At 41.9% G+C, this 23,116-nt stretch overlaps 2 protein-coding genes across 2 annotated transcripts in view; both read right to left on the reverse strand.

Annotated features, from left to right (window-relative positions):
* gng4 (G protein subunit gamma 4) overlaps positions 1 to 7,498 on the reverse strand; it is a 13,161-nt gene extending 5,663 nt beyond the window's left edge. The window contains exons 1-2 of the mRNA XM_008322340.3: positions 6,437 to 7,498; positions 4,029 to 4,134 (exon numbers count right to left, since the gene is read on the reverse strand). Coding sequence (XP_008320562.1) covers positions 4,029 to 4,134; positions 6,437 to 6,504 — 174 coding nt within the window. The 5' untranslated portion in view covers positions 6,505 to 7,498. The remainder of the gene's footprint in view (positions 1 to 4,028; positions 4,135 to 6,436) is intronic.
* Positions 7,499 to 7,643: 145 nt separating this feature from the next.
* lyst (lysosomal trafficking regulator) overlaps positions 7,644 to 23,116 on the reverse strand; it is a 54,667-nt gene continuing 39,194 nt past the window's right edge. Inside the window, 28 exon segments of the mRNA XM_025061053.1 lie at positions 7,644 to 10,250; positions 10,351 to 10,422; positions 11,074 to 11,230; positions 11,324 to 11,421; positions 11,516 to 11,655; positions 12,644 to 12,742; positions 13,296 to 13,432; positions 13,512 to 13,701; positions 14,400 to 14,630; positions 14,725 to 14,942; positions 15,020 to 15,160; positions 15,595 to 15,751; positions 15,835 to 15,901; positions 16,082 to 16,326; positions 17,125 to 17,277; positions 17,368 to 17,420; positions 17,628 to 17,689; positions 17,854 to 17,950; positions 18,047 to 18,192; positions 18,609 to 18,797; positions 18,889 to 18,965; positions 19,107 to 19,283; positions 20,002 to 20,211; positions 20,316 to 20,527; positions 20,626 to 20,817; positions 21,433 to 21,594; positions 21,735 to 21,887; positions 22,893 to 23,059. Of these exon segments, the coding sequence (XP_024916821.1) occupies positions 10,112 to 10,250; positions 10,351 to 10,422; positions 11,074 to 11,230; positions 11,324 to 11,421; positions 11,516 to 11,655; positions 12,644 to 12,742; positions 13,296 to 13,432; positions 13,512 to 13,701; positions 14,400 to 14,630; positions 14,725 to 14,942; positions 15,020 to 15,160; positions 15,595 to 15,751; positions 15,835 to 15,901; positions 16,082 to 16,326; positions 17,125 to 17,277; positions 17,368 to 17,420; positions 17,628 to 17,689; positions 17,854 to 17,950; positions 18,047 to 18,192; positions 18,609 to 18,797; positions 18,889 to 18,965; positions 19,107 to 19,283; positions 20,002 to 20,211; positions 20,316 to 20,527; positions 20,626 to 20,817; positions 21,433 to 21,594; positions 21,735 to 21,887; positions 22,893 to 23,059 (4,141 nt within the window). The 3' untranslated portion in view covers positions 7,644 to 10,111.

Below are 23,116 nucleotides of genomic sequence, written 5' to 3' on the forward strand. Positions count from 1 at the left end.
GTTTTCCCATTCTACAAAATAAACAGCCTCTCGCTGGTTTGAATTCATACCGAGAGTAAAGACAAAGACTTGACTGTTAGTTCTCGTCCATGACACTGTGTGACTGCTTTCTACTCTCTGCTTTTAAAGCAACTGATGTACAGTATAAAGTGAGGCGTTTGATTTTAAGAGAACGGGGGGAAAAAAACAGTCTTTTATTCTAACTCTGCGGCACAATTCTGTCCTTGAATATGTAAATTTTGTCCTATTCTTAATGACATTCCTTTATGTACAACACTCGTCAGAGTCCCATCTGAACGCCACCTTCCCTGGGGAGGGACCTGAGGAGGAGACCTTTAACGTAAGAGGCTGCGTCGTGTTGATGTTAAAGGTGTGACAAAAGGAGAGGAACTAGACGTGCCTAGTCCATTTTTACCACTAGGGACCTGAAGAACGTTGGGATCTGAAAGGTCGAGGTGCTTCAGTGAAACTAAAACCTTTTGGTGAGTCAAAATAACAAGTAAACGGATTAATGGTTGAAATTTGGGATATCAGGTGCACATCGACCCATTTAACTGTATGATTCCTACAAGTTATTTTGACGCATGTCTTAGAACTTTTTGACACACTTTTGTTTCACTGAAGTCCTTCCTCACTGTATCCTGGTTCAGGGAGACGTAACATCGACACAGTGTTGTCATGTTGTGTAGAGAGCTTCTAAAAATCATTATTATTTTTTTTCCTATAATCTGCCTCGTTGTCTGGCTCCTGACATGGATGAGTGAACCGCCCCGGGGCAGGGGGACAAACGTTCCCTGAATGTATGAGCAGCTGAGAGAATGGGTTGATGAAAGAGTTCCCAAAGTTGCAGAAGACATCAATGATAAAAGTAAGTGTTTGTCGGAGGCTGTCCCTTCGCTAAAGGTGTAAACACACGGAACACAATGACATCACAAAATCCTTCTCTAACAACAACGTGACCGCAGCCACAGGAGAGCTGGTTGTGTTCAGTAGTTAATATTTACCGCTGTGTTTTCTCATGAGAACAGCGGTGAGTCTTCAGAGTCTCAGCAGTTGGATGAGGTTAATAATATGGTTCCCATGTTGACATCAAAGATTGTGGCAACCACAGAGATCTCTCAAACTCTCTCTCAAACAATGAATTATGTAAAAAAAACTAAACTAAAACTAAACTAAACTGTCACTTGTGCGTGATTGAAGCCGTCAATCAAGATCAGACATTTTTATACGCTGCATTTTATTTGACCTGATTTATATTCATGAAAGTGAGAGAATACCGCTGTTCATTTTGAAAAGAAATAATAATTAGATGGGAAAATATTTTTTAAAAGTAATTTTCTAAAAATGAATAACTACACATTTCAGGTGACCCCATTTAAATTCCAGGCGACCCCGTATGAGGTTGCGACCCCAAGGTTAAAAAACCCTATATTATGGATTCATAAGCAGAGTAGGTTCAGAGGAACAGGGAACAGGACGACCTGTGAGACTTTAAAAAGGTTACTGTTTGAAATTCATGCGACTTCGTCTTGGCTGCCATGTTTTTTTAAAAATGTTATGATATGAGTTAATGTGGCGTTCAATGTCGTTGTAGTTGCCGTTAAACCCACCACGGTGTTAGTATGCAAACAGAGTGAAGCCCCTGAGCAGATGGACTTTGGAGAAAAGCGTAGAGAAAATCAACTCTGTCTCAGTCCAGTGTTGCACCATGGGATGGAAACGACCAGCTGACCTCTGTGTGAAGAAGGAAGCATCCCATAATTGAACCATTTAAACAACCTCTGTTCATTTACGGCGGTAAATTGAGGTTACAACAACAGGACACACGGCTGATTGGCCGGGTACGATCTTAGAGAATGGCAGAGTCCTTTCGACTCAGCGACCTTCTTACAACTCTGAGGAAGGAGCGGGAAACATCAATACTCATCTAAACTTCCTCTCATACAGTGGTTTCCAAAAATAAGGGGCACGGATATATTGCAGGGCTGACAGGGAAGGATAAAATCAATACATTTTTAACGTTTTTTTTTTTCTTTGTCAAAGCTACAAAAGGTTTGTGATTTAACTTTCTGCTTTTGGTGAGAATATCCATTAAAAAGATAATATTCATGTCTAAAGGGGGCGCTGTAAAAATGTTTGTGAGCCACTGCTTTAATCTGTTCCCAATATTTAACAAAACTGTTGTAAAAAATGATTCTAAATGCAGCTCAGGTCAAACATGAATCTAAGACTTGAGCTTCAAACACAAATTAAACCCAAAAACCATTTGAGAGAAAAACCAAATGAGCTAAAAGGAATCATGTAGTTAACCAAAACCCTCGGCTGGTACTATTTGTGGGTAATTTTCTCCCAGAGTGTGAGGTGAGTGTGAGAGTCTGACACAATCCAATCAAGGTAAACTCTATTTGACACCAGCAGAAGATGGCTGCCCTGAAGTACTGCAGTACTCTGTTGACTGAGGTACTGAGTTGTCAGAGGTATTAAACATGCATCAAACATGTTCAGGGCTTCAAGGGCTGCAGGGAAATCTGGCAAAAAGTCATTTTACATGAAGAAAATGAAAAGACAGAATGAAGAAAAATATTTTTTCTTTTGCTTTGATTGATTGGCTGATAAATAAACAGTAATTCAAAAAACTCATTAGACTCACCCCACTGTTCACTGTTCTTCAGCTAAAAACAAAAACCATGGTTTATCTCATTTACCCACAAGCACACAGTTTCAGAGTTAGTATGAAATTGTGAAGCTTTTTTAGCAAAAATTGAGTTCTGACTGTGATGTCACTGCACGGACGTCAGTGCTGAAACTGTCCACAGTCAAACCATTCCCTCTGCATTAGAGAAGACAGGCTGGCAGTGGGTCTACTCTAGTTTACCAGCAGTGAGATAAAGCCTGAGTCAACAAATCCACTACGGTGTCGGAGACAGGCCTCAGTGTAGATCTTTAAAAACCATACAGGATTATACACTTAAATGAACTGGATTTTACAGCCTGAAGACACCAGTGTTGAATCACGGAGAGGAGAGGTTGACATGAAGGTCACCGTATAAATCCCTAATGTCCCTGCACAGACCGCCCACCAAAATAAATACTGTAGGTAGGTCTATATTTAGCTCTCTGTTCAGATACAAATAAAACAAGTTTACTTTTGTTTAAACTTGTTTTATTTGCCTAAGTTGGCCACACACACAGTAGTTATTAATATTAATGTGGAAACTGACAGCTCCTGCATCACTTCTCTATAGAGAAACATTCCATTAAATCTCCATTCATTTAAATTAAAATTTATTTATGAATCATTATTATTATTTAATTAAATAGTATAGATACATGGAATGTGACCTAGAAATAGTTATACAACAAAACAATGCACAGTTGCCAAGAAAATAAGACAAATAAAAAAAGTTGAAAACCTAATATTAAAGAAATTGACTAAAAAGTTGGCGAAAAAAGTGTCGGGTAAAACCCCAGAGCCACACCTTGAACATACAGATATTACAGCACTCAGTGTGAAGTGTGTTGTTGTTTTTGTTGTTTTTTTTTTTTAAACAATCGATCGCGAAGCAGCTGTTGATACTGTGAAGTATCACGAGTTGTAAACCAATGTCAATATCCCATCTACCGATATTGTCCAAACACTTAATTTCAGATTCCGATATCAACCAATACCGATATAGGCCTGGCAATATTTACTCATTCACTTGTACAAACCACTGTATAAGTTGGCACCAGTTTGTTAAAATAGATTAATTAAATGAGCTTCAATGCTGCCATCTAGTGACTTTCACTTTTATATACAGCCGTTCATTCCTAACTTTGTTTAGGGCATAAGTTATTCAACCAAACCAAGGCATTACACGATTTCATTATCAGAGAGAAAGAAAAGATGATTCTTACAGATATTACATAATTAGGCTAATATTGGATATTATCGGACATGCCGAGTTTTAATTATAAGTTTATTACATGCCATTAAAATATCAAACATTCCCAGTGATCAACAATAGAAATCCAAACCCAGGCTGTACCTTTATCCTGTCCATGCAGGCCTCCATCTTCAGCTGCTCCACAGCTTTCCTGGCCTGGGAGATGCTGGCCGTGCTGTTGTTGGCGATGCCGTCCTTCATGATGCTCCTGTGACGCCAAACACATGCACAAAGCAGGGAAACTTAGGGTCACTGAACATCCCATTAGTCTGGCAGAGCAGCGGCCCTCGGGGTGACGTCTGTGCCCCTCAGAGCTGCCACTCTCTGCCGCACATTAAAAAAATAAAAAATCCCAGGTCCCATTTTGTCTACAGGGAACATGTTTCACTGCAGCCCAGCTCCATTTTATCTTTGTAAAGAGCTTTTGAAGACGGCCGCTGAGCACGTCAGTCAGAGTTCATGCACCGTTGGCCATTATTAGGTCCAAAAAGGAGACGGTGCGCGGTATTAAAGGGTGATTCCTGTTTGTTTGTTTTTCTCTCTGGCTGTTGGAGGGGGAAACCACTGATGCCTTCATGTCTCTGTTAGCCAGACCCACGGTTCACACTGTTGTTACTGCTGTAAACACAGGTGTTGTTTTGTTGGTGACATGTTCTACAGCAGAGGTCTTCAACAGAGGGACCACAACCTCTAGAGGTTTGAGACAGTACTGCATGTTAGATTTTTTTTCCCCCAAATGGAATTGTCTTTGAATTCTCATATGGTTTCTACAATCAGGTTTAGAATAAAATGTAGGCATATTTATCAGGTAATTAACAAACACTGTGTTTACTGGCTGTGGTATCAGTACTCACTGTACTTCATTTAAATAAAAAAATGTATATTTGTTTACTATTTAAATAGCTTAGTTGTAAATGATTGCGACCGGGAACATGGTTGACTGCACGTCGTTTTTCATCTACATGAGTGTGTAGGAAACATTCACACCTGAAGGAGAATATCTGTGTTTCCAGCTCACTGGGACACACTACCATCTGTATGTTTTGGTCCTACACTACACTGTTGAGTCAATGCTAATACACTGAAACCTAAAGAACCCAAATGCACAAAAATAATACAAAATAATAAGAGGACAGACAGCAGCAGATCCACAAATTCTGTTCTTCACGCCTCACGATTGTTGTGTGTAGATTTCATGACTTGACAAAAAAGGTCAAATTTGAGATGCAAGTTTGTGTTATATTTGCATTTCCCTCCCTAACTTTTAAAAAGTTGTATGTACAGTGTCTTGGTGATGTGGCCCACCACTGTTAAAGTGTACGACTCCACAGATCAGCAGAGCCCGCACTGATGTCAACTGGCTGACCACACTGTCACCTCACTCTGCTGTCAATGTGTGTGAACATGACAAATGAACACCAGAGTGCTGCAGACTATTAGTTTAAGTGTCTCCTAAGTGTTTTTCTGATGTCCCGGCCAACGTGCTGTCAATCACTGTGTGCAAGTTGGTTTATTTTTTTGTCTAAATGAAAGAAATCTTCTTAAGAACTGAATAAAATAAAACAGTTTTAATTCATGTAAACAAAGAAAAAAATACAAAAACACTGCTAACACTGAGCGTCCAAACGTCCTATGGACAACTGTCAATGAATGGTCCCCATATTCCAATGTTAGTGAATGTCACTGATGTCGTATTTAAAATGTGTCACACACAACAACAAAAAACAGAACCACGTCACGGACCAGGACGAGGCTAAACTAGCCACAACAACTAGCATCAACACAGGACGAGGAAGGATGTGCAGGGGAGCGGGGGTGGGCTTCAAAGGAAGATATACTGCATTTACTATACATCTATAGATTTTTTTCAGTTTCCACTATTCTTAATTTTCCAGCCGTGATGATTTGTGTTTTTGGAACAACTGTGTGTGTCCAATAGAAGGCATTTATATACAGAAAAACGAAGTAACTAACTAAAATAAGAGAGGGGTTTGGGGGGGCAGTTGTTTGAGGGNATTTTAACTGCCGTTAGTGGCATTAAATTAGTCCTGGTGTATAATAACGAGGCAGATGTTTAGTTCAACAGGACACAGACGGTGAATTCATCCTAATCCAACCCAATCCCAGCCTTCACGGATCTGAAGCCAGACTGTGGATTTAACCAGCACCCCTTCCCTGCCCCCCCCCTCTACACCAGGCCTTCTCCATCACCCATGCAGATGGATGTGAGGCTTAGACAGATGTGAGCCGTATGAATCCAACCGAACCCTGTACATGATGATGGTGATGATGATGACTGTTAAACGTGGGCGACTCCTGTGTCTGAGAGCATGAAATTGTGCATCCATGCGCTGCGGCCCAGAAAACACACACTAACCACACACACACACATGCAGAGACATCATGGAGGAAAACACCGAAAAAACCATGATTTTTCTCATGAAGGAATCGAACAGACCGAGCTGCTGACGCCACACTGATGAGGAGATGCGCTACAGCCGCACACTTACCTGATCTGTGCCAATGGATTTCCAATTTGGAGAATTCCTGCTTGACTCCACCCAACACACACACGCATACACGCGCATACACACACTCTCACACACACGGATGGGAGGGAATTAACGGCACGGAGGTTCTGTCAGATATGAAATAACAGCAGGAAATCCCAGCCTGGCTTTTCAGTGTGGACCGGAGCCGCAGACGCCGTGGATCCTGACGTGGAGCTCTCCGCCTCAGCAGATCCGTGTCGCTCAGCTCTGTGCGTCGTCGTGCGTAATCAGCGTAGGTAGATGAGATCCAAGCAGCGAGGACTTCATCCACCACCACCACCACCAAGCAGCAAGGATGGAGCAGGAGATGTGACGCCTACAACAGGGGGGCGGGGGTGGGGGGGACCTCAGTGTGACGACCAGGCTCTGGATGAGGAACAGGGAGGGATAAGATGATGGGAGCAGGACTCAGGGTGTCCGTGAACGTACCACAGCCGCCTGTTAGTCTAATTAGACCCCCACCCTCCTAATTCTTCTGATGTGTTTTATTCTGTGCAGCAGCTGAGCAGGATTCCCCCCCTTTTCATTTTTTACCTCAGCTTTGACATCATCGTGTCCCCCTCCCCCAGAGCACAGTGTGGGTCTCATCCTCAACACCACTGCTGTGAGGAGACGTTCACGTCCACAAATTCTCCTCCATTGTTCTTTTTTAATAAGATACTCATTAAGTTCATATTCTCTGTCAATGCTTGAGTACATTTACAGCCCCTTCCCATTAGTATTGTATATTTCCAAAAATAAAGGGTTTCAAAACTGTCCTACTTACAGAACCACAGCAACATAATGTCATCAGAACTCTGATTGTCTGAAGGTGATTTTTTTTTTGTGGGAAGAAACTTCCAGTAACATCACTTAAATGCAAGATATTTGTAATCCCCTCAAAGCAGGAGAATAATCAGTTATCCATCTAATCATCTACCGCTGACTGTACAGGACCTTTGGCAGTAAACCTACATTGTTGACTCCAATACAGTTAGCTTTTTATTCACCTAATCAGGAATAGAATTGGTTTCAAATGCATCACTGTTGTAGAGAAGGTTAAGGATGTTTTCATCTACCCAGCAGTAAACATCTGGCTTTGCATATATTAAGCATAAAGATTCCAAGATGATGTGAAAAACATTTTTCTTACTAACAGAATTATAAAATATAAATGTCTGTTTTTACTGTTTTTTTATTTATAATTGTTGAATTTAAACATAAACATGTTGCAGTGGCTTTGTAACAGTATTCTGAGCACTTCAATAGGTATTGGTTAAATCCTAAATATTTTTTCTGTGTTCTACGTTAGAACTGGAATAACTATGTCCTTTACTTTACAGCACTCTCAGACCATTCTTGAAGAAGCTAGGCCAAAACTGTCCTGAACTTTCATCGAAAATCTTGAAAAAAATGGCTGTATTTGATCAACCACAGGTGTGACATCAAAACTTCACAAAGTATTTTTATAAAAAAAATAAGTGAATTTTTATGCTAAGAGTGAAGTTAAAACTGACAACAGATGTAGTAATATTTCTTCAAATATTTATATATTTATAATATACACATCACTTGGTTTGTCCATACATACACAAGCACACTCACACACACACACACACACACACACACACATATATATATATATATATATATATATATATACACAAGCACAAACCAACACAGTATGACCTTTCAGTAGATACCAAACCACAGAACCTGCACACACACAGGTCAGACTCCATGGACCTCAGACAAGGATCTTCATTAATGCATAGCTCAAGTTAACAAAAATATTTCTTTTCCATCGCCAGTTATTACATCTGCCTTTCAGGATATTTGCACACACAGATGTCTTAAGGGAAATGGGATTTTGGTTGTCATGGAAAAACTCTTAAAATCTCAGAGGAGGAAAAGGTATGTACACATGCAAACAGGAGACATAGTAAACATTCGCAGTAACCTCAGGCGTTTAACAGGCCTGAATAAGGACAGAGAGACAGACGACGAGCACGGACGTGACGAGAAGAACACAAAAGGAATGACACGCTCAGAAATATTCCCTTTCATGTAAAGAAGTGAAATGCGCAAGGTGAGAAATGTACGACAGGGATTCGGAAAGTGAAGGCAACAGGAGAAGAGCCACAGCTGCTGGAGGGAAACCACAGGTTCCTCACATCATGACCTATTGCATGTTGACGCCTGATATTGCTGTTGTGAACGGGATTTATTAGTGGCATCAAATGAAAGCACAGTCTAGATTAAGATCAGAGAGTATGGAATTAAATCATAGTTTATATATATATATATATATTCTAACATATCATCACTGACGAAATGACGAAGTGCGGTAGATTTTATTAGGAATGTGAAGAAGTGTCACAGACACAGGGGTGGGAGAAGGAGGGAGATGTTCGGTCGACAGGATCCTGCTTCGATTTTTCGCGGTTTGTTTGATTAAACATCTCTGCTCAGAGAAATGACGCTCTCCACCAAAGCTGTGCACTGACTAAAGAGTGAAGGGACAGGAGCAGGGTTCAGAGCAGGTGTACGAGAGAGGAACATGTCTAGATGTAGTGTAATGCCAAGGTCAGACTGGAGGAGAGTGAACTTTTCATTAATGCTGAGCAGGTACAAAGGCTCAGTGAGGATGATGCTAGTCAAAGGCTAATCCTCTCTGCATCTCTTCTAGCTCCAGGAAGCTAATGCTGTTTTGTTAGCTGCTCTCTCTTACATTATGTCAGCCAGCTGGATGATGCAGTGAAGGGTTGTAGTACATAAGACCAGCAGTGAAACAAAACCAAACCAAAAAAAAAAAATCCAATCAATAAATCGTTTAACCAATCAGAGGCCAGGTGACAGCAGATGTCACTCTGACAAGGTCAGACTCACATCAGCATGCAGAAGTCAGCAGAAGAATCAGCTCATATTTAAGGAATCAGTCCAGCCCCCGGAGCCCACCACCCCCAATGACAATCTACTGCTGAGCTAGTATGTATAGTATGTGACGCAGGGCTGTGACTACTGAGTGGATCAGTGTCCCACTCCCACAGGGTGGGTCGTCCCACAGCGACAGACATGAAGATGTTCTTTCCTCTTCACTACTGCGGTGTCAGCACCACAAACACACTGAGTTCTGAGGAGACCCGCTATTGAGATGTGGGTGATTTGTGGGGCACGCACCTGGAATTTTGTCAGATCATAGCAGCAAAAACCAAACCAAACAAAAAAAAAACAAAAAGGTCAACACCAAAAGCAGGGAATCGCAGGAGAATCTCAGCGTGCAGAAAAATCAAGACAAGACAATGTAAGACAAAATGCATTATTGTGCAAAGTGTCTGTTGCAGCCTCGACCAAAATAATCCATCCACCCTTCCACCCCCCCACCCACCCGTGGTCACCCCGCAATCCCCCCGCCGCGAGTCTATAAATATATATTTATATACATATAATACTATTTAATATTAATCATCTCTGGATGCTGGGAGTAGTGTTTGCTCAGCTGGCGATGGCTTTACTTAAAAGTCAAGGAGGGTTCAGGGAGGTCGAGGCCATGCTGACAAGTGCTCCCCTGAGAGGGAACAAAGAGCAGGAGAAGAAGGAGAAGGAGAGCGGAGCTCCTCCTGCTGACAGTCTCAAACGTCAGACACCACGCTGTCAGCCTGCAGCGTAGCTGCTGAGGAAGGAGTAGAACATGGGCAGCTTCATTCTCTGCTGGTCACGCCGACACCAGGCCATCACCGTGCCCTCGCTGTTGGCCGTGTAGAGGTGGTGTCCGTCGCATGAATACGTGAGGCTACAGGAGAGAGAGAGAGAGAGAGATAGGGAGAGAGAGCAAGACATAGTCATCAGGTTATACCACACGTTACAAAAATACAGTACAAAAAACGACATACCTGACGATAGGTTTACTGGATTTAGGAAAAGTGATCTCTCGGACTGGTTTCAAGTCCCAGGTGCTCCACAACCTGAGTGTGAAACAACAAGAAGACCAGAAGGTTGAGGTTTGATCCCAAAAATACAACTCTAATATGAACTCTGTCCTGGTTTATATTAATTTGCTTTAGACCATCATTTAACCCTAATTTCCCTGAGTTTGTCCTCGATGGAAGGAAGGAAGGAAAGTGAGTCCTAATCCCAGTTTTCCAACTGGACCAGACCCTTCTGGACTTTCTCTGTGAGTCTTAATTATTCACCAGCTGTGACTTTACTGTTAATTAAGTAGAATTTCATTGATCTAAATGTGTGAAAATCAAGGCCAGACTTGAGTTTATGTGAAAAGAACAGTTCTGTAAAACAGACACAGATGTCTTTAACTCAATATAGGTGGATCACTGCCCTGTGCTCAGTGAGGCGGGTCTGAGGCTCCACTAGACCAAACGGCACTCTGAGCTCCAACACTGTGTCCACATAATACCATGTTTATTGACTGTGTATTAGAGTGACCATAAGTGGCTGGCATTAAAAGTTTTAATCAATGGGTTAATTCTGCCAATACTGTGAATAAAAGAAAGATGTAAATAAATAAATATTTGGATGGAAAGACAGTTCACAACAACAGATGTTGTGTTAGTGAGTGTGTGTGTGGTTTTTTTTTTTTTAATCTCTATCACTATCACCTGACAACACCGTTCTCCAGGCCTCCAGCTATGACATTGACAGACACTCCCTCAGGCTGGTTGGAAAAGGCCACAGAGCAGATGATCTCTCTGCAGTGAACATGACCAATCAGGTCGCCGTTCACCGTCCACAGACGCAGGTCACTGCCGCCGCCAACTGAATACAACAGGAACAGCAGTTAACGTTAATGTCACGTATCAGGGAGACATTAGCACAATAAGGACTGTGCTGATGGAGGACGGTCCTCACCTGAGTCACACACTGTGGCAATGTCTCCTGTGGTCTCACTGGCAGAGACAGCAGTGACTGGACTTTTGTGTCCCGTCAGGCTTTGGACGTAACACAGCCTGGAGAAACAGGGGAGCAGCTCACAGAGACAGCACACGAACACCATCACACTCACACACACCTGAGGACTAGAGGACTGAGGACTGGACTGACCTGTTGAGGTCCCAGAGGATACAGGTGCCATCTTGGCTGACGCTGATCAGGACGCTGTAGGGTTTACAGACAAACAGGCTGGTGACCTCTCCAGTGTGACCGTACAGGTGGACCTGAGATTCCACCTCCATCTCTGACGGCTGTGGAAAGACAGACAACGTTGAAGCCTTCATGTTCGGAATATTAGAACATGTACAGACACCATGGAGATGATGGTTTTAACGTTAACCCTTTCAGAGCAGATAAGAAGCAGAGTTAGAGTTGTTAACCATCCAAGATGCCAACACCTCTTGTTTTGATTATTATTTGTTCGTACATAGTATGAGCCGTCACTCCATTGGGTGATCCACCTTTAGTCTAATTTCCAATCTGTTACTTACAAAAAATCCCTCTTTTTGATTTTTTTGACATACTTAGGGTTGAGCAGCCAATCACATGCTCGTATGCACTGTTCCTCAATTTTCCTCAAAAATGAAATCATTACTATTAAATAGAACTTTCGTTCAAGTCTGTGAACACTTAATTATTTTCAACCAAGTGAAAATGAGCACATCCTTAACCAGTGGAGCTTCTCTGTTTAGCTAGAAATGTCTCTGAGTTTTTCTTCAACACCGATGGTAATTACTGTAATTACATCACTCATGATGAATATTACCAGAGGACCTGAGGGTCGTCCACCTCTGAACACTTGCATTTGACTCATTGTTCACGTGGATGAAGTATCTGGTTTTCACCATTTCTAAAAATAAGCTCATTAATCAATCTGCAATAGGATTTTCTCAGCAGCGTGGATCAATTCCCACTGAAACACCCTTCAGCTTCGGAGAAACAGGAAATGTAAGTAGCTACATGTCGGTGGGGAACAATAAAGGACTACGGAGCCTCTCTCTGATGCCTGAACTCCCAGACCCTTAATCCTACTTGTAGGCTCAGTGGAAATGTGTTTCAAGGGCAAACTGTGATGTGACTAATAAAGCCCAGCGTTTGAGCACAGTGGAATTGTCTAAAGAGGAGAAGGGAGAAGGGAGAAGAGAGAGGAGGAGGAATACAGGGTTGGTAATAGGGGGGTGGTTTGGGAGTAGATGTGGAGGTAGAAGGTTAGAGGGAGATATCGCCATGGAAACTCACCGTGGTGCTGGTGAAGCGGTTGCTGTAGGCGGTGATGACTCCACATTTACTACCTGTGAAAAGCTGGCAGCCATCAGGCACCCAGGCACAGCTGGTCACCTGCAGGAGGGACAGGAGACGGAGAGGGAGAATTGATTTTTGCTGATTTGACTCTACCTTCAAAAAAATACCAGCGTCAGTCAAAAAGTCCGTAGACGCTTCGCAACAAGTATTTATCTGAAAATCATTTTCAATCTTCAGATCAGTCTTTAGAGGTTATTCCTGCATCAAGGTTGATCATTTTCAAACATTACACTAAACTTTCAGCTTGCTTGCTAGCAGCAAAAAAAAAAAAACATAATATCACTGTCCTCTTTACCCAAGATCTGGTGTAGTATTTATAGGTAGAGCAAGAAATGTTGATTATTTTATTGTAGTGCGTTTTTTTTTACATAAATATGTAGTTTTACTAAAGTACCTATATCTTTTTAATATGTATTTGCTGATGAAATATTTATGACTCTTTGGATGTTGAAGGATTTAGACCCCTAGAGCAGATTAACTGTAAAAATTGTGAGAATGTTTAAATTATAAATCCCTTCATTGGTTCCCAGGGATTCAACCTTCGTAGCAGAGTCGTCTTATAGTGACAGCTAACACACTTTAGTTTTACCTGATGGAGCTGTGAGCACTGAATGAAGTTGATGGGCGGTTCACTCTGTTTGCTCTTCAGCCGCAGTATGTTGTCGCCGTAGCCCCAGCTCAGGATGGCTGACCACTGGATGTCTGTGCTGTGCATACTCCGCACACCTTAGTAGTGGAGAGAGCGTGGAGTGAAAGAGGAAAAACCCTGTGGTAAAACAGACTACTGATCGGAGCAGAACTTTACCTTGTTCTTTGCTGTAGATCATCATGAGGCAGAACTTCCGGGACAGACCACAGATGGCTCGCGTAGGAAGAGCCAGCAGGGATCCGAACCTCTCCCCGTGCGGTTGACTGAAGCAGACCACTGGGTCTGGAGCAGAGGGTGAGCCCACGTACTCACCCCACTTCAGACCTTTGATCCAGGGCAGTGGGCTCTGATGGGGAGAAGAGCAGAACAAAAGGTGAGCTGCTGATGGTTTCACCTTTCTGTGCTTTACTCTCATATTTACTGGCTGCAGCCACGATCATTGTGTGATAATTCAGCAACAAATAGACGACTGAACTAAATGGGCCCAAAACTAATTCACATTATTGAATCTGTGTTCGTTGAGAGTGTTGTTGATGTTGTTTCACTTTAGCTTTTGGTTTCTTACCTCTTAGAGTCAATTTAACAATTATCTTTTATAACACATTTATTGGCATTTTCCAACTTTTTCTGTCCATTTAACAGACTCGACAATTGATCAAATATTTTGGGAAATGTTTAGTCTATTAAAAAAACACATCATTGTTGACAGCCCTGCTATTATTTTGGATTTTTGAAGTGCAGGTAATTAGGAGTAATAAATGCAACTAGCTCCAAATTTAAAGAAAAAAAAACATCTTCAAGATGCATAAATTTCACTTTGTGGATGATGAATGGTCTGCACTTTTAAATATTTAGCCTTTCAGCTACTGACAGCACAGCCTTCAGGAGACAGTTTGGTATCAGTATTTCCACTAATAACGTCTGATAGTGTAGATTCTGTTATTATTATTATATGGACACTGAAAAAGTCATTTCACCAACAAAAACAATCATGCTTTACTGGTTCATTAACGTTCAGTAGACAGCCAATGGTCAGTTGATTACCGGACAGACTATTTCCTTGATCTGCTCTCTGTTTTCTCTGAAGGCCAGGTGAACCAAGAGGCCCACGGCTGCCGGCAGCTCGCCCTCCATGGTGAGCTTCGGTCCGGCCCGGCCGATGTGAGAGGCGCTGAATAGCTGCCTGGGCGTTTGTCCGTACGTCTTTATCATTGTCTCCAGAGCGCGTCGCTGCACTGGGTCTTCCACTGCAGAGACGTCCATTCCAAAGTAGGTCTGTGGAAGTGAAAATGACACTTAGATCTGCATCAACTCAACATTAGTTTTCTCACTGGTTCTGAGCCAAACACTAAGAATAGCAGTTTCTTACAGCAGGGTGGAAGACATTGATGGCCTGGACAGCAGCTTTGCCTTTCTGCTTAAGGCCAAACACCAGGTCTATCCACTGGCACAGTGTGTGTGAGACCTGCTCTGACTCCAGCGCCTGTCGGTGGATCAGGATGAACAGACGTGGGTCGTTTCGAGCCCAGGGCGGTAAATTTACATGATTCACCCTGTCACCGTTCTGACGAACCCCAAAGTCAAACCCTGTTCAGGTGTAAAAAAAAAATTAACTATTTAGCAAAGTTAAAATTATACAGCTAAATAATAGGGAAAATAATTACCTTCTCTATTGACCAAGAATTCTGGGAGGTAGAAAAACTCTGGGATGAGCTCTTTAACGTCAGTCATGGACTCGTAGGAGGAGAGTCGCCAGGTGGTGTTCATGGAGTGAAAGGTACGGTCTGGGATATCAAAGCTCTGATCTGATTAAGAATAAAAAAAAAAAATCTAATTAGAAATTCAACTCACTGATTGAAAAGATCTTCTTTCATGAAGGTAGATGCCGCATTTGGTGAATACATTTGTAATCACACAAAATGAAGCTTCAGAGGATCTGAGTGCAGAGATGAATAAAAGGAAATTAATTAATAAAATAGACTGCAATAATTAACATACATGGAAGAACTAAGAAAAAGCCTGAAGGGAACAGGTGATCAGAGGACAGGTACAAAGGTGAACTAATACTGATATTAATCTATGTGATTAAACACAGCCTTAGAGACACACCTTTGTTTAAGATAAAACACATTTGAGAGAAGTGTAACACTGGACCCAGTATAGTTGGATTTCCTAAAAGATTTTTTAGAGCTGTGGAACATATTTTTCTCACGTAATTCCCAGGAAATTTGTGACTCACCCTGATATGCCAGGAACATTTTGGTGAAAGGAGGCATTCGTACTAGGAAATGCAGCACGGTGCCGCTGTTGGAGTAGTGTGAGCCGTAGTGGTAGGGTTGGACCGGAGGCATGGGGTCGTCCTCACGGATGCCCTTCTTGTACTCCTCCTCCAGGTACTACAGAACAAACACACGTGTCACTATGTTTTTCCAGCAGCAGCAGAAGAAAACGTGTCTAAACAGGCACCGCAGCGTCTCACCCTGTAATTGTCCACGTATCGGTCCTCCTTTTCTTTCGACTGCACTGCGATGGGTTTGATCAGGTTCCTGTACAGCACAGAAGAAGCAAGAAATTTAACTGATGTACAAATCCACATCATAATTCTTAAATTTGATTTGACATCTGGCACAGCCAGTTTCAAGTCACATTGCACTGACTTAGTTGTAGCGATATAACTTTAATTTAAACTCTTTAAAACACACAAACACTTGAACTTTGACACGCACCTGTAGATGCTTGCTTCCTGCAGATCCAGTGTCTCACTGGTGTAGTCTCTCAAGATGAAGGGGAACACAGGGTACTGCATGAGGTCATTGAAGGAGCGCCCCGCGTGCTTGTTGAGATGTGTGAGGTACTCGAAGTTGGTGATCTGACCTGAGCCCCACAGCTGTGTCAGCGCCGTGATGTTTCCGTGCTCCAGCAGATTTGGCAGATCAGAGGTCAGGATGTTGTGGTAGACGTCATCGCGGAACTAGGGCCAGAAGAAAGCTGTGAGTTTATTTCCACTGTCAGAGTGAGAATTAGAATAAAGCACAGAATAAAACGGGGAACTGAAAAACACTGTTGTGCCGCTGAGATTAATGTACCGTGGAAAATGAGTCTAATGGCATATAGAAGCAGCTAATGGTTTCGTTTTGATGAAACCCAGAAGATAATGAATGAACAGGATGCCCTGATGCTGATTAGCAAAATGTGCATCTACACATCTTGGTCATAAAACGACAGGATTTGATTTATCATTATTGAACCCAGGATGAAGAGTTACTGTAGATTGTGACGGCAAAAAGCACAAACAAATGAAAACAGAAAGAAAATGAAAACATTTTCCTGTTTATTTATCTTTGAACGTCCCCCGTCAATCTGTGGGAAAATGGATTTTGACTTTTCTGCTTCACAAACCTTGAATTTGTACAAGTCAGTCACATAGTAACATCCTTTTTGTATTTAAATCCAGCTTGTGTAGATTTGTCCTCTCCTGAAAGAGCACAATGCTTTTGTATCCTATTATCATGATTGATTTCTGGCAGAGAAAACTACAATGCCTGACAAGCATCAAGGACAGAATAACAAACAGGCTGTTCAACAGTTCCTTCTGCAGGACTTCTTTAAATTGAATGTTGTCTTTTCAATCTTCCTTTCCTTTGAGTAACTGTGTTCTTTTTGTTTTTATTGTTTAAATTGTATCCTGTGTGACATTTTCATTTTTAAATGAGAAATGAATTGTTTCTTTTCTGCAGTGATCTGCTGCCTATCCACATGACTCACTCACCTTGGTGTTGTCGAAGGCTAACAGCAGGGTTCGCCCGTTGGTGAGGAAAATCTCCACAGCGTTGTCTCTCAGCTGCCACCAGCGTTTGTGCACCTCTTTGATCTCCTCGTATGTCCAGGAAAACGAAGGAGCCTCGGTCTCCGCTTGAAGGCTCTGTCCGATCACACAAGCAGATAAAGTTTTAACTTTACATCAACGTCCGTGACAAGGAAAACAAAACCTGCACGTGTAGTTTAGTGTAACCTGGTTGTCGTGATCAGCAGCGTTATCCTCCACAAAGTACATCCCAGACTTTCCTGTGAGACAAACAGTGTTTCTGATTTTAGTTACTAAGAGGAAGACAAACAAAAGCTTGACCCGCTGAATTCAACGAACACTTGTGTTAGGGCGAAGAATCGTTCTCTGGAGCTTCAGAGATGCTACATTTATCTTTGTGACCTCGTGACTGGAAGTTTCTTTTGTCTTATCCTTCCAGCACCTGTGAGTGAGGCTCAGGTACTCACCCAGCAGCAGCTCCCCTGCCGTCTCTCTGGAGGGGGCAACACTGATGCACCGTCTGGTAAATCTAAGAAAAGCAAGAAAATTACATTTTTCCAAGCTGAAGACAACAACTTAAAAAAAACACACAATATGTCAATAGTATTTGTGTTCTCCTTTAGAACATTCTCGCTCTCTAAATATAGACAAAACAGTCACAGAGGTAAAACACAGCGAGGGAGAAATTTATACCTGATGGGCTCGCTGGTGGCTTTGTCTTTGACAGTAGAGGAGAATGAAGAGTGAGTCTTATCCTCAAAAAGGAAGGACAGTGGAGGCTTCATGGTGTCTGAAAAGAAGAAAACAAACATTGGTGTGTGTGATGTGAAAGTAAACAACAAAGGGAACATGTGGCAGAATGTTTGTCAGATAAGTTCACTGTTACCTTCAGACTTGCGCCTGTCTTTGAGCAAGTATTTGTTGGGAATGGTGAGGTAGCACCTCTGTAGCCGCCGTCGCTCCCGATTAGGCCCCTCAGTGGGATCCAGCTGCCAGGACGTTGGGTAGGAGGTCTGATCGTACCAAACAGCACTGAAACAGACCATCGCAGATGTCACTAACACACCCTGATGTATTATCCACAGAGGTAAAAAATATGTATGTAAGTGTATGGTGGTGATTCACTTTCTTATTTTACTAATTCTGAAGCTTTGTTTTTAAAGTGTTTGTGATGCCTTTAGGTGGTAAAAGAGACACAGTAAAAGGCACGATGTAACTCAAAGATGATGTTGAGCTGCTGTCGCAGCAAGTCTCCAGGAATTTGAAATATTGACTGAGAGACTGACTGGATCAACCCACATTTAACACCTTTACTGCATCCTCTTTAATCTTAGTAGGGTGAGCGTTTTACTGTGCTTAGACACAAACAAATTCATGGATACTCCAGTTAGTCTGAATGTCAACTTGACTAAGGGCTCCAAGATGAGTGCGTACAGAAAATGACTCACCGATCGTGTGTGAGTTGTTGCACCAGCTCCTGCCAGTGGCGGCTGGCGCTCAGGTCAGTCTTGTAGAGACCCCTGATGTGCTGGATGACTTTCTTTCTCTCCATGCCTTGTCGCAGAGACACATTCTGGGTGATATCAGCGGCTATCTTGGAAATGTCCTTCGACTTTCCTTCTAGCCTCTGGATAAGACTGATAAGCAATAAAATAAATGTTGTAAACAAAAGAACGTTTTGTCCTGTGCCAACACTGTGTTGAAAATGAAGTATAGACCCACACTTACTTTCTCTGAGTATTTGTCATTTTCTTTTCCCATGCCACTTTGCTTGTTTTCTCTTCAGCTTCATACTTCAGTTTTTCCTGTTAACAGGAAATAAGCAGAAAAAAAATCTTATCATGTGTTAACTAACTGAGATACATCTATGAGTTCACAAAAAGATATATTTTTAATGTTTTGTTGAACGGCCACAGAGGCCATTTTTCTGGCCTGGTAGGAATTACTTCTTTTATAGCCCTGTGCAACTCTTGTTTGTGTGGAGCGTTGGGTGGGATGCAGCGATGGCCACAAAGCTTCAGCGAGGTCATGAAAACACCCACAGCATTCTGCTCATCTTTGGTGAGGCCGTCCTTGTGATCATGCAGCATCTCGTACAGGTACAGTGACAACTTTGGCCCATGCTGAGTGAAAGAAAGGCATGAGAGCAAAGCACAAATTTAAGAAAAAAAAAAATCAGGTAGCACTGAAGCGAGTCACATTGGTGATGGTAGGAAAACAAAGCCCTGTGCAACCGGCAAACCTTCAACAACGCCTGGTGGGAAGCAGAGTGAAAAAATAACAATGCAAAGGGCAGATGAAGAGCACAAACACAGCGGGTATTTTTGAAGCGAAGTCTGACAAAACAAGAAAAAACAAGCTAATGTAGTGGAAGCACATCTTGTACAAAAACGTTAGCACTGACACATTGAGAATTTTATTTTTCTTAAATTTTTTTTACTGGGGAATTAACCTTTCCAGGTGTTTTTTTACTCCTGTAAATCACTTTCTGTGTGCATTTTTAATCCTTTTTATTCAAAGCACAAATTTAAGATTTTTGCTTTTTGGAGAGGTTTTTGCTTTTCAAAATAAATCAATATATTTAGCCCCTTTTTTAGCTTAGCTGAGCTATTCTCTTGGCTCATCTTTTGCTAGTTTTATTTTTTACTCTATTTCTGCTCTTCAGTCATTTAATAGCTATGTCAAATATGCTAATTATTCAAAATTTCTTGCTATAGTTTTGGCTATTTCCAAGCTGCAATATCTGTGACCTAGCTATTTTTGCACTAAATCCAATGCAATTGCATGCTTTAAATGTATGTGTTTATTGGTTACTAAAAAATAAATTTCCTTCACACCTACCTCTAGTCCTGGGCTCAGGCTCTCTTTTAGAATATCCAAATGTCTAGGATCAAACACAAAATCCAGGGACTCTTTCCTGTCACACAGAGGAAGTGCAGGGCTCAGCGTGTGCACCAGCAGGCGGCCGATCTGAACCCGGAATGTGTCGCGACAAGACCACAGGATCCTTCGCCACTGCTGATGTGGGGCTCCTCCCCGACCAGTGCTGCCCTGTGACATTAAAATCATTCCCCACATCAGGACATGTTCTGTCACTTTAAATTTAAAATAATCTTGATTGAGCTGAAAAAGCTGCTCAGTATATTTTGTTCTACCAGGCTAATTTTGATCCCGTCCATCATGAGTCTGAGAATGTCTTTCTGAAAGTTCTTCTTGCTGGCAGGTGGCAGTGTTAACGGTGTGGGAGAGTGTGGAACTGATGTGGGACCACTATCTTCCTGTTGCAGATCACTTGGATCTGGTGTGAAAGGCTGTTGGTCTGGAGAGTCCGGAATATTGAGTAGGTCAAACAGGTCCTGACTGACTTCTGAGATGAGAGAGGGTTTCAACCAGAACCAGGATTAAAAAACAGGTTGGGATTATGTACAAAGAAAGAAAAAAATGATATAAATTAGTCAATTTTACCATGGTAAATCAGTCTGTTGACTGCCAGGACAACAAGCCTCTGCAGCCGCTGGACAAACTCAGTCTCACTGGCACGAATAGGGTTTTCCTGGCTCATTCTCCTCTGCATCATCTGGTTGAGCTCATCGCTGGCTACAGAGCGCATCCGCATCAGGAGCGAATCAGTTTGGGCCAGAGAAAAACGCCGTCGGCCTATAAAAAAATAAATAAAATAAAATAATAATAATATTATCAATCCAGCAATGGCATCCACACATACTGGACCATGTTTAATAGGCCTGATATACTACCTAATTATCCCATAATGATGTGTTTTTTATGATGTGCTTTATGATGTTGAGGTCAACTATATGACTGTTAAAAAAATAACTTAAAAGCCAATAAATAAACTTAATATTTTAAAGGGTCACCCATTTATACCAATGCAATATAATATGATATGGCAGTTTACAAGCATTCCAATTGTAAATATATAACAAGTCAAGTTTCTGACCTAGAACTCTATGAAAACACACCACTTGTTCAAGTTCAGATTAAAGTCATGCAGAAGCCCATTCCTCAATTAACAGAGACGTGATTAAAAGGATTCAATAATCAAAGTGTCATCTGTGCTGAAATGCTTAACAGTGATTCAGTTAAGCATTGGAACATGCACACACGGAGGCACCAGTATCTCTCAGACGTACTGGGCTAATTAACTCCCAAGGTGATCTGGGGGTGTGAGAGGGTGAGTTCACAGCAAATGTGAGGAAACATGCCTCTTTGACAGAGAGGATGTTCGTCGCTCTGGACCTCAGTCCAAGCTACCTGAGTCACAGTGGAGCATGTAGGACGGTGCTCCTGAGGGGGAGGGGAGGGGGGAGTCCTGAGACAAAAAGCTGAAGGGAGGGGGCAGGGGGATCTGGCCATAGGAGCAGTAGTGCTGTCGGGGAATGCGGGGGATAATGGAGTCTTTCATGGCAACGGAACCTTCGGACGGGGATGAGCAGAAGATCAATAAACAGTCAGATGAGAGAAGAGCAGTAAAATGTTCTTGATATGGTGATTGATGGAACCTGGGAAAAAAAGACCGTACAGAGAAAGTTTCTATCACTGGAAGGAATACTCACCTGCGATGCTTTTACGTTTCTGGTAGATGGCGTGATGTGGAGAACTCGGTGTGTTTACGGAGCTACTCAGCTTCTGAGGTTCCTGATTGGCTGTGGTCTTTATGAATTCAATGGCTGACTGAAGGACACGAAACTGCAGCGCTACTGCCATCTCTGGAAAATCATAGAAAGTAATGAGCAAAATGTTAAAAGATAACATCAACTATGAGGCATAGGTTCTTGCAGACTTTATGGGTTTAACATAAATCACTCAAAGTAACAAATATATATTAAATCAAATAAAGGTAGATATTTTCTTCTTTTTTTTAATGTATCTCCCTGACACTCCAATCTTATTTGGCCGTCACTGAACAGATTTTCACTGCAGAACAATAACACAACTTACAAGAGCAGCAGAGTGACCTTCAGTTGCAATAGAATTTCAGCAAATTCTATGAGTTTGACAAAATATCTGATATAAAACAGGCGTGAAATATGGCAACATAACCGTTGCCACTTAGATTTATATTCTCGATGCAAAAGCAAGGCCAAAAAGATGACAGAGAAGGTGCTTGAATGCATTTAGTAAAGCAGGTGCAAAAGAAATTAGCCACATATTTAGTTTTTTGGTTTTTTTTGTAATTTCAATTACTTTTATTAATGCCACAAACACCAGAGCTAATGTTAGCTACAACAGTCCCAAACAATTTAGCAATACAATAGACCAGAAGACAGGATCCAGAAGAAAAAAAAAATCCCAAAAAGCTGCAGGATTAGTGCTAATAATATTTTCCAAAATTAAGAAAGTGTTACGTGCCAATGCATGACATCGGTTTAATATTTTTTAAAGCTCGCAAATTGATTGAATCTTTAAAAAAGTGAGTGCTGATGGTTAGGGGACAGAAGAGACACTTTTTCACAGGGAGTTTATTTCAGAGAGTTAATTTAGGAGCACATTAGTAAAAGTCATTAAGTGGGAAGATGAAGATGTGAGATAGCTCTTAGTTCATATGTTTTTCTCAAAGAGCTTCCACTGCGCAGTCGTAGATAATGAAGTGACAGTTATATTTCCGCAGCAGAGCCTGACAGCGTTATATCACGCAAGCGGCGAGGAGCTAAGAAGATGACAACGCTGATTTATTGTGCACATGTATGAGCCCACTAAAAGCCGGCTCTCACCTTGTGTGCGACGCATCTTGCTGGTCTGCATGAAACCCAGCAGAGTAATGAGGTCCTCGATGATGCGGAAGTACTGGGACCCTGAGGAGCTGCAGGAGTGGATGGTCACAGCCACTAACAGCTGCTGGATGTCACACACCAGGAGTTTGTAGTCATTTAGAGGAATACTGCAGAGAAAGGAAGAAGAAAGGAGAATAAAATATGTAAGGAGACAGAAACTACCT

The sequence above is a fragment of the Cynoglossus semilaevis genome, chromosome 12 (assembly GCF_000523025.1).
Source record: "Cynoglossus semilaevis isolate Cse_v1.0 chromosome 12, Cse_v1.0, whole genome shotgun sequence".
Taxonomy (NCBI): domain Eukaryota; kingdom Metazoa; phylum Chordata; class Actinopteri; order Pleuronectiformes; family Cynoglossidae; genus Cynoglossus; species Cynoglossus semilaevis.